Source organism: Pezoporus flaviventris, unplaced genomic scaffold (genome assembly GCF_033815535.1).
Source record: "Pezoporus flaviventris isolate CSIRO_AGI_PZ_B2104156 unplaced genomic scaffold, CSIRO_AGI_Pfla_v1 ptg000034l, whole genome shotgun sequence".
Taxonomy (NCBI): Eukaryota; Metazoa; Chordata; class Aves; order Psittaciformes; family Psittacidae; genus Pezoporus; species Pezoporus flaviventris.
The window spans coordinates 368,608-382,767 of record NW_026892582.1 but is presented as its reverse complement, the minus strand read 5'-3'; the positions used below and the strand labels follow the sequence as shown (position 1 = coordinate 382,767).

Genomic DNA, 14,160 nt, shown 5'->3' with positions numbered 1-14,160 from the left:
TCACGAGCTGGTACACTCCTACGCTGCAGAGTTTATTTCTTCTTCAGTGGGCTTTGGCAAACAATAAAGGGGGACCATTAATGAGAGAGTTCAGGAGCTGTCCCAGGATATGTCCCAGCATTCTGTGCTATTGCTTGGAATATGCTGGGAAAGAGACTGGTTTTGTGGTTCAGACAATAGTTTGGGGCTATCATACGCACTCTTCTCTGCATATGTTACTTGATTCTCAGCCTCTGGAAGGAAAGCTGTGGCTTTCTCACCAAACCTGCTTGGTTTGGGTAAGGATCGTGTATGGGTAAGGTGCAAAGGCAGCCCCTCAGGAGGCAGACATGGAGACAGAAATCAAACAGCTTCCTTAGCTGTTACTGCAGTTACTGGGGTGGCTGCACTGGTCAGACTCTTCCAGGAGTTCTGTTTTCTGCCCCGTGTTTCATTACATTAGCTGAAACTGTAGTGAGGTGAAACTGAGAGAGATGTGAGACGGAAAAACTCCCCTGCATGGCAAGTCCCAGAAGTTGAACAGGGTGAAAAGAATGGTTGCACAAACCATTCTGTTTGTAAGGTCCGTGTGATGAAAGTATGTTATCAATGCCATACACCAGTGCGCAGTTCTGCATCACCTGCACAATGTGATGCTTCCAGGGGTGTAATGTTTGGGAAGCCTGCAGTGAGGTATTTTCAGTCTTAACTGAGAGTAAAACCGAATAAAAGGATGATGTTGGACATTAAGGCCGTACTGCAGGTGTCACAGTTGTGTGAGCAAGTTCCTTGGTAGTGCCGATACATGGCTGTAAAGAACTGGAAATAAGTCTATGGCTGTTGGAGCCATGTTAGAAGTGTCATAGCATAGTGAAACAAAGCACTTCAGTAAACACTCATATCACAGAATCACAGAGTGGTTTGGGTTGGAAGGGACCTTAAAGCTCATCACAGCTTCTCTGGGCACCCTGTGCCAGCGCCTCAGCACCCTCACAGGGAAGAGCTTCTGCCTAAGAGCTCATCTCAGTCTCCCCTCTGGCAGGTTCAAGCCATTCCCCTTGGCCTGTCCCTACAGGCCCTTGTCCAAAGCCCCTCTCCAGGTTTCCTGCAGCCCCTTTAGGCACTGGAGCTGCTCTAAGCTCTTCCCGGAGCCTCTTCTCCTCCAGGCTGAGCAAGCCCAGCTCTCTTAACTGGTCTTAACAGTCCAAGCTTGCTTCACCACATCAATTCATTCCTAGAGCTGGTCCATCCTGTGCAATGGCTCAAGCATATAGTCATATAATCTCATAGGACTGAGTTGGAGAAGACCTCAGTTAACGCAGAGGTAAAACTTGGATAGCTTAATTTTTCTACAATGAGGTATAATATTTTCATTAGTGAGAGCTTTCACAGAAAGCTGAATGAAAGTGAGGTGTTTCAGTGGCATCTATGGAGGGGTCCCACACCTCTGATCACAGAACAGGCATGGTTGTGCTAGCCTTACTAAGACAGGATTTTCATGTCATGCATTTTTAGGCAATAGAATAACACCAAGAATAATGAGAACATGTGCCTTTGAGTAGGCTAATGTGCAAGGGAAGTTTTCACTTGTATCATAAACTGAGATCAGGGAAAAAATCAAATAGTAACATAAACTGTGAAAGCTTCTGCTTTCTCACATGTACAGCAGGGTGAGGGGAACTGTAAACTGGTAAGATTAAACCTTAGAGAGCACAAACACACGGGGTAGGGATAGATGGTTGCTATCCTACTGATTAATTCTGCATTAACCGTGCTAGCCATTGGCATGCAAAGCATGAGATTTGAGTCACACACCCCATAGAGACCCTTTGTATCTCCTAAGCTAACTTGTTCTGTTGGGATTGGGCTGGCTGAGTCTCCCAGGCTGTATTTCTGCTCTAGGAGGGGAGCTCAATCCTAACCAGCATAGGCTGCATCTAAGCTGCAGCAGTGAGACAGGGTTCACACTGGCCTTAGGCTGCCTTGGAGCCTGTGACCTGTCTGTCTGAGTACGCCTGATGAGGCACGAACACAAGATCATTCTCAAGTTCAGTGCCTCCTGAGGGCCATTGCAATCAGCGCTTTCTGACACTGAAGAGAAACATAAACTGGATTTTTGGCTCCAAAATCATTAAATGTTCCTTTTATTCTGGGTTGTAACACAATTGGAATTTCACTCAGACTGAATGTGGAGAAGGACACATCACCGGTTTCTTTCTGTTGGTACTGTTCACATGTCTGTCAGTGTTTGAACATTATATTCAGCCAGCAGCTGAAACTCTGTTCCCTGGATGTGGCTGCCTGTGAATCTAGTGCAGTCACTTCAGACCTGTTCCCCTCATGTCAAAAAGCATTTCCTGAACAGAGACTAGTTTCCATGGGATAAATAATTCCATTTCACACATTTTCCCTTGTTCTTTTGTATTCCTTCCTTTGAAGGCAATGCAAACAAACAAACAAAAAATGAGTACATCACATGCCTGGTTTGCCTTAGGATGTGGAAAGGCAAAGTGGAGCTCTCTGGATGTGAGCCAGGAGGAGGCTCTTGGGTTCATAGCTGCAGCACTACAGGGCTGCAACTGGCAGTCTTTAGCCATGCATCGTATCTCTCTACCTCTGCCTTATTCAGTGTTCCTGATTGAAAGGACCAAATGGGGTTCATGCCACCTTTGGGATGATGCCTTCTTTGCCAGTCTCACATCAAGCAGCTCTGTAAATCCCAAGCTACCAAGGAACCACCAGAGCTACTGTGAAGCAGGAAACAGTGCAGGGGGTGCAGTGTAATGGGACCATTGCTTGCACTTCAGCTTCACCTTTTTATTTTCCTTGCGCCCTGAGCCTGCACTGAGGGGAGGAGATGTACAGCCGAGGTGGCACCTGAACCCCGGCAGCAGTTCTGTGCGTGCCTGGAGAGCAGGCAACAGCATGACCCTCATCTCCTGCTGTTCTAATGATCCGGATCACTCCTAGCAACCTGACTCCTTGTGATCCTGTATGTGGATGATATGGATCCAGACTGTATCTAGATCAGTAATGTATGCACTGATAATTGCAAGCATTATTAGTATAGAATCAGCATACTGATAAACCCACTTCAGCACACTGCTCCTGTAGACAACATGACTGTGTAGTGTTTCTTCTTAAAATGTCTGAAGGTGATAGTGTCCCTGTAAATTAAATTGGGGCAGCACCTCCATGAGCAAGTGCTTTGACCCACCATTATATCCACATGAAATCAGATGAGTGCCAGATGCATGCCTTTCTTTCCCAGGCACTTATTTTACACTTAGCATTTTACTGCTTAAAGAGAGGAATTTTCATAGTCAGGTCCAGATGCCATGGGACATTAAATACACAGGGGGTTAATTTATTTATCTGCCAAAGGATGTTCTGTGTAGCCAGGGCTCTGAGGGAAGGTTTCTTCATGTTCTGGACAAAGCTAGGACAGATGAGAGGAGAAATGGACTAAAAGTGTTTGGATGCATTGCAATCTCTAGAATGCCAAACCACATGGTCCCTTTCCAGATTGTGTCTGGTTAGATTTTACGTTATCTAGGTATTGATTTAATAGGTTGGGGTTTTTCTCTTTTCTCAGCAGAAGCCCAGAAAAGCAGCTCCTCAGGCAGAAGATACCTTGAATGGCCATCTTCCCCCCGGCTGGCAGAGCTATATGTCACCCCAGGGACGAAGGTACTATGTGAACACCTTCACGAATGGTAAGTGGGGGTGGAGGCTCCCGTAAATGTGTCACTCTACCAGTACAGATCTGCTGTAGGAAATTGGCTCTGAAGTTGATTTTGATGACAAAGTAGGCCCCGAGTCAAAGGAGTTAATATGACCCTGTCACCATATGAAAGACCATAATTATAAGAGGATTTAGTATTCTGATTGTCTGTCATCTTAATCCCGACCATTAGAAGACATCTGAAGCTTTTACAGAAGATCAGAGAATGTAAAGTAGAAACACCCCTGCCATAAATGTTTTAGAATATAAACCCCTGTGAAGGGTATATTTTTTACCACATTCCTTTTTTTCCTTTTGCTTTAGCTGGAGGCCTGTGTGTCTGTATATGTGCTTGTTTGTAAAAAGTGTGGTAGAATGTCAGGTATCACTAAAGCATTGCTAGGGGAAAACAGAAAGTTAATTGAAAAGGTGCTTGGTCAGGGTCACATTGCCCATGGAGACAAAGGAAGAAAACCACCCGATTTTGGGACGTCAAAGACAGAATTTCCAGTGTATATTTGTGTGTTTTATTCACTGTCATGCTAGTAGAGAAGCAGGCAACTAATGATCTTATCTGCTGAAGACCTGTCAGACTGGTACCACCCCCAGCTTGCCTAAGTGTACCTGCTTTTCTCATCATGACCTCACAGCAGCATTGCAAAACAGAGACTTGTGACCAGCAAAACCAGATTGCTTTAGCAAAAAGAATGACAGAATGACAAAGGAGGAGAGGATATCAAGAGTTCATGTTGTCCATAACAGAGTCAAAGCCATCAGGGGTGACCACTGACGTTCCATTATCTGACTCACTGTGAGTGCAAGGAGGGCCGTGGGCTGTCACGTGCCTCATGGTCCATTCAGGGGCTGATGTGTTTTACTGCAGAAGGCTTTGGCTTAAAACTTGGCCAAATAATGATTTACCTGAGTTTTATGCACTGAGATCTCGTAGCACCCTCCAGGAGGTACATTGCCATGAAACAGTGCCTTCATTTTCAAGCACAGTCTGCTCTGGCTCATGAGCAGCATCCCCTGCATGGCTGGGGAGGTCAGCAGGAGTTAGATATCCTGTCCCCACTGCAGTTCAGAGGTGGGTTAGGAGGTGATTAAACTCAGTGCTGAGCCAGTACGGTGGTGGACTTATTCACATGCACTGGGTTGAGCTCGGATAAAACCAGTAAGAAGCAGAGCCCAGTTTTCATGTGATAAAACTCTTCATTTGCAGTCTCCATGAAGTCAGTGCAGCATGCAAAGCTTGCTGTCTTACAGTGGGATTGCACCTTGACTGTCAGGAAGTATTGTTTGGCTTTGAGCCATATGATAAATCAAAGACAGTATGTCTAAAGCTGCATTCCCCATCTTTCCTATGGTAGAGCTGCATTAGCCTGGATAATGTTTATTAGAAGCTCATAGACTGGACAGCTCACTTGAGTGCACCTTCTGCCTTGTCTCAACTGCTTATTTGTCCTGTCACTGCTGCAGTGCTGCTGGGAGTTTCAAGATGAACACTGGCAGTGTTTGTTATAGGGACATGGTGCCAGCACACATCTCTCTGTGGCTGGTGTGTCTAAGTGGTTTAATTGTGGCTTTTTTCCACTTCTGTCTTTCTCAAGCCTCTATACCTGCTTTGCTGGAACTAGCTGTTGTTAATACATCGTTTTATTAGAATTGTACATTAACATAGGTGCACTGGAAGGTGAGTTTGAGGTAACTTGGGTGACAGCAAGGCCCTGTTCACTGAAGATTATGGTTTCAGTTGTAGGACCTCAGCCCTCCCAGGGCCTTCTGCTGTGTGGAGCAGGTGGAGAGCTGGCACCAAAGGGCTGGACCTGCCAACACACAGCAGAACAGTGGGACACAGATTTGGACTGTAAGGTTTCCAGGGGCCTTGTTACACTGGGCTACACTAAAAAGTGAGTTTGTCTACTCCTTCATTTAGAACCTTCTGACAGAGAGCTGTGGAAAAACCACAACTACACTGTGGGTTTTCCTTCAGGGCTGATGTTAGGTAGCAAATTGCACTGTGTTTTTGGTTGAACAGCACTCTGCAAGGTCTCCTATAGCCTGAAGCCCACAAATCCATGTTCTTGCTTTCTTTTTATACATGTAACACGTATCTCTTAGGCATTGCTATCATTCATCCTCCCTTTGGTCATCCCTTCCATCATGTGTCTCTTGCGGGTAGAAGACAGACATTTATCTCAGCCTTATGGTAGGCATATGTGGAAGCTCCAGGCATCGAGTTCATTGTCTGTTCTTATAAATGTCGGATCTGGACATCCACAGAGTGGCATGTCCTTCTCTTGGAGCACTCCAGCTGTCCTGTGTGCCCAACCACTTGCCCTGTCAGTCAGTGAGAGGCATATCCCAGTGTGTGGGGTGGGTATGCACCAAGCCCAGGGCTGTGGCTGATCCCTGCGTGGGATAAGAGCACAAGAGAGCATCCCGTTGACCCACTCTGGGGCCTTGCTAGCACCCACCTACTGAAAATGAGTGCTAGCAAAAGCAGGGTTTCTTGGCAGGTTCATGGCAGTTTTAGCACTTCCATCACTGACAGGCAGTGGTGGGAAGAGGTGTGTGCCCTCTCCTATGGTAGAGTTGTGGCTAAACATTTATACATCCTCCAGGCAGGGCAGGTCTGTGAGCAGAGATGCCAAAGGCAGCTCACTTAGAGGAAAGGCAGTTTGAAAGCAGGCTGGATAGAAAGCAAACTAAAGGAAAAGGGGACCACAGATAAATTAAAGCAAGATGGTGCAAAACTGCTTGGCAGGTCATACTTAGAGCATGGTAATCAATGGTCCCTTGTCAAAGGGAAGTTTGCATGAAGGAAATCCTGCAGGGATGTGCCCGGGGTATCGTTCTAGTTTGTATTTCCAGTAATGAATGGCATGTTGACATTGAGAGCACTTATTCAAACAGTCTATTTGAAATGAAGCTGGGAGAGAACATGGTGTGCTGCACAGAACAGGCTCAGAATTCACAAGCCTCCTGCAGCTGAGGGCATGCTGGAAGACTGGGATGCTGTTCAGTAAAGATGCACTTAAGATTGAAGAGTTAATCTGAAATAATTAAGTGACAAAGACAGATGAAGGAGCAGTTTACAGACAAAGACACAGGGGCTCTGGAGGATCTAAAACTTGAGTGTAAGCCAGCAGTGTTGTCCTAGAATACAAACAAGCAGCATTTTCCATTGTATAAATAGGAATGTTGTCTGGGAGGCATGAAATAAGCATCCAACTTTACAAGGAAATTATAAAGCCTCAGCTGGAATATTTTATCGTGTTTGGACTTTACACTTCAGGAAAGATGTGAGCCAGTTGGATAAAGTCCAGAAGAGAGTAGCAAGAATGATGGGAGATGTGCAAAACATGGCCTGTGGGCAAATATTAGAGATTGGGTCTGTCTGCCCTAAGAAAGCAAAGTGGGGACATGAAAGTAGGCTTCAAATGCATAAAATGCTGTTGCAGAGAAGACTGTTTGCAATGCCTGTCATCACTAGAAGACACAGTGACACACTTCAGTTGCAATGGGGACAACTAACTCTTCCTAGCTCTCTTAAGATAGTAAGTGTGGGAGTAGGGAGTTGCCAGGGAGTCCGTATCACTGGAGGTCTCTAAGAGCAGGTTACACAAAATGATGAGGTCACGTTGGCCTTGGTTTGGGGCACAACAGGGAGAAAATGATTTCCTGAAATCCCTGTCAGGCCTGTTCTTTCAGTCTGTAAAGCCTAACCTATATGAAAAATATTTATCAATGCAGAGGGTGACAAATGCCTGAGACTCACATGGGAGTTGTTCTTTATTTGGTGTCTTTTTGTTTCCCCAATTTTAAGTACATCACATCTAACTTAGCTGCTGTCACTCAACTGCTGCGTTGCTTTTTCTGGTCGTCTAAGTCAAAGAATCTTGATATGAGTTCAGAGGAAGGTTCCTCTGAATATGTAAATAAATGAATAAATATCCCCACTGTGCTTTGGGGTAGATCCTGCTTCTCCCTGCACAGTCCTGCCCTCCTGCTCCCTAGGGAAAGGCAGGATTAGCCAGCAATGCACAGGGCGGCAGCAGCCAGTGGGCTCCACACCATGCAATCTGCTGGAATGGAAGCAAGGAGGGGACATGGCCTTTAAAGAAGGTCAGCAAGCAAAAACTATACATGTTTTGGTGCTGTGGGGCTCTATGCTGAGCCCTTGGTTTAGCTCTTCTCCTGAAAACAGGAGGTATTAAGGTGACCAGCCCATCCAACATCAGCCTTTCTGAACTTGCTTGGCACTGCCCCATCTCTGCTCCACCATTTGCTCCCCTTCTCACATCTTGTAGAAGCCTTTTTTTCTTGGATTAAGTAGTTTTTTTTCTCTTGGTGCTTGCGCTGTTCAGAGATGGGAACTCACGTACTCATTCCCGTTCCTGGGGAGGGGAGATGGGATTGCAGGGGCAAGCAACACCTTTATTCTTTTGAGCCTTCAAAATACAACAGAACTCTCCCCTCCTTGTGAGCATTAATATCATGGCCAGTTGTTTCCAGTGGTTAGCGTCCTTCCACATGGTGATTATCTGCCTGTGCTATCCATACATCTTATCTGACCATAATAGTATTTCCACCATGCATGTTGTTTTGTGGTCTAAATGACTTTACATGAAAAACACAAGGAAATTGGTTCACAACTGAAAAGAAATAGAATTTATGAGACAGTGTTCTTATGTGGAAAAAATGGTCTTAGAAAAATCTGTAATGAAGGAATTGGGGTGACTGTAGGGAATGAACAGATTTGCACAGCCAACAAAGACAGCACATTCCTGTCTATCTCCACTTGATGGCTCAAGAAGATAAACTATCCACATGTATCATCCTTTGAAACTGATTGGACTCAATCCCAAAACCATTTTTAAAGCCTCTGACCTGTAAAAGGTCTGCAGAATGAAGCCCAAGTGAATTTCAATATACTTAAAATTTGTTTTCACAGTATGGCCTGCTATAGGAAGCTTGAGTCTGCACCAGTTAGGTGCAGTCAGGATCCTTTACAGTCAGGATGCCTGCTGCCTAACTTGTGCAACATCTCCAGACATCCAAGCTTGTCATAGCAAAACCTAAGAAAACAGACAGAGAAGAGAGATAGCAAGCCACTCTAAAATACCTGGAAAAGACCCTTCTCCGTAGCTGTCATGGTCCTTACTTTGCATCATTAACTCTGCAAGGAGTCCTGTGATGTCTGGAAGGACAGTCAGGATACATCTCCTGGGATCTGGAGGATTAAGTGCATGTTTGTGCAGTTTATAATCAGCAAGCAAGGTAATAAGCTGGAAGGAAGTGTGTGTGCAAAGGAGTGCCCATCAGAGTCCATAGCACTGACTGGCCTCTAGGATGTTTACTTCTGTGTCCTTAGATAGGTTTCACCACCCCTATTGCTGTCTGAGCAGGGCAGAGTTTGATTCACCTGACAAGGTACCATCCACAGGGTGGACAACTCCATTTAAATGGGATCTTCCAGTCTCACCATTTATCCGTGAAAGGAAATAATTACCTTTACCTCCCTTTTGTCTATCTGAAGTAGGTGTCTGGAACAGCTTATGTGAGCTACACCCTGGAAGTGCCAATCTTTTTTTATTGACTCTAAGGAGAGCTTCAGTGACAACCCTGACTCCACAGACAGGTAAAACTGGCTGCAGTGAATCTCACCAGGGACCTGAGTTTGCAGCCTAGAACTGAAGGGGAACTTAAAAAATCCTCACTTTTCTTTTATGGGATGATCCAGGGCTGGGGCACCTCCCATATGGAGACAGGCTGAGAAAATTGAGGCTGTTCAGTCTGGAGAAGAGAAGCTGTGTGGAGACCCCAGAGCAGCTTCCAGTGTCTGACGGGGGCCTGTAAGGATGCCAGAGAGGGACTCTTCATCAGTGACTGTAGCAATAGAACAAGGGGTGATGGGTTCAAACTGAAACAGGGGAGATTTAGGTAGATATAAAGAAGAAGTTCTTCCCTGTGAGGGTGCTGAGGCGCTGGCAGAGGGTGCCCAGAGAAGCTGTGGCTGCCCCTTCCTTGGCAATATTCAAGGCCAGGTAGGACAGAACTTGAAGCAATGTGGTCTAGTGTGCAGTGTCCCTGCCTGTGGCAGGGGGTTGGAACTGGATTATTTTAAGGTCCTTTCCAACCCAAACCATTCTATGATTCTACAATTACTGCCCCTTACTACTCCTATAGCAGAATGCAGCCATGATGCAGCAGAATGCAGCAGGCACAGAGAGGGCTGCACAGTGAAATAGCCTCTTCCCATCACTTCCTATAGTGTGAGCACACCTCCCTTCACACCCAGCATGTCTGCCCTGGCTTTCTTCCCCAGCAGCGCGTAGGATACACAGCACATCTGTAAAATGCCGCACCCCATTTCTACACTTCATTCCTACAGCTGTTGCAAACACCCCGACGTGCTCACACATGCACGCACACACACATCTGCACGGGTGCTCATGCTTCAGAGGAACAGCACTTTGGGAGAGATTCCGTGTCTGAAAGGCTGCAGTACTCCTGGGGATTACTTGGGTAACAGGAGCTGGAAGGCCAGGCCAACAGCTCTGCAAACCAGACCAGGGCAAAAATGTTTCTCCAGGGGCAGGAAGCCTTGACAGGTTCAGGAAACATCAGAAATACGACCTGTTGGCACAGGAATGGTTGCAGAAAGAAATACGTCTTTAGATACCTTCATTGCACAAGTGGCTGGCAGGAAGGCAGTGGAAAGGCAAGGCAGGATGTGCAAGTACAGCTTCAGGGGTGTCTCAGGAGGAGAACACCTTCCGCATAGCACACTTTGCCTCACTCAAGGTAGCCACAGCATGTGGCTTAGAGCTGAGCAGAGTGCAGCTCAGGGTTACAGAGCTGTAAGCCCTGGAGTTTTTCTGTGTCCTGGAAACTATTGGGTCAGAGCTAGGAAAAAAAATGCATTTCTGTGTGCAGTACTTGCAGGTTTTATTCAGCAGAGGAGAAACCTTTCTGCTGTTGGAGCAATGAATGGGAGACCAGTGGTTACCCTGAGAAGTAACTGAGTTTTAACAAGGCTTTACCTCAGCAAAGAGTGGTGGGCTCCATCCTTTGTTCATCTGCACTCCTTGGGTTCATGGGTCAGCCCCGGTGTTGACCTGCAAGGAGACACATGAAGTTAAGGTCTCCAGAAACTGCCAGTTATCTTGTGGCCTTCATATTCCAAGTGAGCTGGCTCAAGCCCCACCTTGACACATCTCCCAGTGCTCTATGCACCCTCCTCCATCTGTGTGAGCGTTGTTGCATGTGGCATCACTGAAGTAAAGCAGTGTTTATGTGAGGTGCTGCAGACCTCTGCCAGCCCCTCGGGGCCTGTGTCCACTTCACCACGCAGCTGAGATTGCCTGTACAGGGATGTCCCTGCCTATTCCCTTCCCAAGACAGGTACCACTGCAGCAAGTCAGCAAGAAACTCAATCATTTTGATGGAAATTCAAGAAATAAATGTCCCCAGCGGGTCTGGGTTGCAAAATCACTGTGTGAATCTTTCAAAACCTTTAATGTACATGAGCTGATGGGGAGACTGTGAATAGGAAGAAACCCTGTCTGGGAGAGGGGGCAGAGTGTGCTGACACTTCCATTCACCTCTGAGCACATCCGGACAAGCTGTGGGTCTTTTGGAGGCAGGTGCAATTAGGATGAAGTAATTTCTACTCTGTGTATCTCCTACTTTGACAATCCTTGTGAAATAATGAAGGGTATTTTACTTGCTGCTGATTTGGGGGGGGGGGGGGCAGCAGGCTTCTAGCTGGTGTTTCCAGAGCCCAAAGCAAGGACAATAGCACTGCTCTTCCCACTTGCATTGCTCTACGATGCTTCATATTTGGCCCAGGCATCAGGATCACTGAAACCATGTCTGCAACTTCATGCAGCTTACTGCAGCGGAGCCTCTCCCCTTTCCCAGGATTACATGTGCCCAGAATGCACAGCTACTCTGGGGTTAGCCATGGAGTTGCTCCGTGCCTGTGGGAGTGGTTTACAACTCTGTGTGGGTGGTAGATTCAGCAGGAAAATATTTGATTATGCTGAAGAAATCCTGTGATGTGCTGCAGCTGTAATACCTCTTGCATTAGTCAAACAATAGCACGCCAGCTACCTTGCCCATCACATTAAAGATGACTTATATACTTCTGACACAAGCGTGTGTGTGGCGTGCTGCCATCCTACGTTCTCAGCTGAGGTCAGCCTTACATGGTGTGTCCTTATTTCCAGGCTTTTCTTGTTTGTGGTGTTGTGTTCTGCCCATTTACTAAATGGCTTTCTTTCTCCTGGAAAATGGGAATTCTGCTTTCACATTATCTCAATCCTAATCAAAGTCCATATAGTCTCATGGTCACAAACATCATTAGTAGAATGCCACCTGCAACAGCAAGGGTTGGGGCAGGGACTGAAATGTGTAGCTGCAAGCGGTCATTTCTGTGACAGGAATCTCAAGTCCAGCACTTCTGAGTTTTAGGGACATTTTCTTGATCTGCTTGAAAAAATTATGTATTACTTAGTGTCCTCCTCGTACCACCAGCCATCATTCCTGTTTCTGTGCCCTGAGCACCCTTTCCTGCTTACTTTGATTTACCCTTCACCTTTCTTTCGCTGATGCTCCTAACTCCAAGCGAGTTTCTGATCCAGCTGTGCAACCACTGCAACCTGCAGCCTGCCCACTGACCCCAGGAAGAGCAGAAACAACAGATTGTGCTTTTCTAGGTGGCACTCAAGCAATAGGTGAAAATTCAGTGCCATAAACACATTGCATTTCCCTCACAAACCCAGTGCTTAGGGACCTTCAGCATCCTGTGGCTAGTGAGCAACCGGATCCTTTCCATCCAGCATGGTGCTGTCTTTGTCTTGCAAGTAAATTATCCAGCACCAAACCAGTATCTACTAAAAAAAAATCCTGATCTGAGGGGTTGATCACTGACATGTCTAAGCCCCATTGGAAACTACAGCTGGAAACTCCAACCACCTAATCCTCCTTGTGCCTTGCCCATGGGCTGTTGTCATGAGCAGTACCTGGCACAACATGGGCAGAGCAACCTGGTCTAGTGGAAGGTGTCCCTGCCTGTGGCAGGGGATTGAAACTGGATGAGCTTTAAGGTCCCTTCCAGCCCAACCCAATCCTATTGAGTCTGTAAAACATGGCAACAGTGCTTGTGATTGTCTTGTATGTGACACCTTTGCGATTAGAACACTCACCGGGTCAGAGAATACTCATGGAAACTCAGAGGGAATTCTGTGTGTTTTGATGTTCTTCTAAAATTCATCGTTCACTACATTTATGTCTCATAGCTTCTGTGGAATGCCAGAGCTGAGAGCACTGTAACATTAGTATGTTGCAAGATCAACTATTCTTTCCACAGACATACAATTTTTGAGCATTGTAAGCACATAAAAGGGATTAAAGCAATTAAGAAGCACCAGGTACAGTAAGCACCAGCTTACTGCACCATTGTAAGCTAGACCTTAATCAAGAATATAAAAGCAATTTTAATAATGCTTCTTAAATGGAGGATGACAACAGATGAAGTAGGAGAATTTCCTACCCTGTGATCACACAGAGGTATCTGCACTTTCCCTGGTGCTGCTGTGAGTGGGGAAAAGAACAGGGTAAATACAGAGAATGGCTAATTCTCCAGAGGAAATGTATGTGAGATCTATCCTGGCAGCCCAAGCACACCCTGGAATGCATTTGGCTAAGGGTGCCACTAAGGCTATTCGTAAGTTAGTAGTTTTGGAACTTTACCTCCAACCTTTACCAAATCTCAAACTCTTTATTTTCAGAGAATAAACAAGATTTATTTTATCTTTGCTTGATTAGAAAGCAACCTCAAAGTGAGCTGAAAACAATCCATTTCTTTAAGGTAACTCAGTAGTTCATTTAAATAGGTATGTTCCCAGAGTTCCTGTCAGCACACCCTGTCCCATCCCTGAGATCCAGAGTACACATATCAGCCTGAGGATCCAGATGCATTAGAGGGGCTCTATGTGGACTGCAGGGCTGGAAGGCAGTGAGGCAGTTCACCACTTGAGACAATTCTTGCCTCTTTTGAAGTACTCGCTAAACCTGAATTGAGAGAGCAGTGGATGGAAGGAATATAAGCATGACCTACTGTAGTACTTCCCCTGCCTGATATTTTTCCATCTCTCTGAGTCAGTTAAGGAGCTTGGAAGGATTTAGTCTGTGGGTTGAGGTTTTTCTTTCATTTCTCACCAGCCACGGTCAACACCTGCTCCAACTAAACTTATGAACTACAGCTCCAATAGTGAGCCATCTGTGGAGACACCAAAGAGGTATCAAACATTTTTATTATATATTTTGTCTTGTACATATAAAACTTTTTAGTGACAGTTTCCCTCTGATACAGGATGCTCAGCTAAAGGGTGATAAAGAAACCTGCCCTGGTAAAGTGGCCTAAAACCTAGAAAAAACAAGTGTGC

The 14,160-nt window shown here is 45.9% G+C and overlaps 1 protein-coding gene across 3 annotated transcripts in view; it reads left to right on the top strand.

The window, feature by feature from the left end:
- Positions 1–14,160, top strand: part of GAS7 (growth arrest specific 7) — a 96,684-nt gene that overhangs the window by 30,957 nt on the left and 51,567 nt on the right. For 2 of the 3 annotated variants that reach the window (XM_061461901.1, XM_061461902.1), the window contains exon 2: positions 3,578–3,695. In XM_061461901.1, coding sequence (XP_061317885.1) covers positions 3,578–3,695 — 118 coding nt within the window. Of the gene's footprint in view, positions 1–3,574; positions 3,696–14,160 lie in introns of all 3 variants that reach the window. The other variant, XM_061461900.1, reaches the window with a different exon arrangement.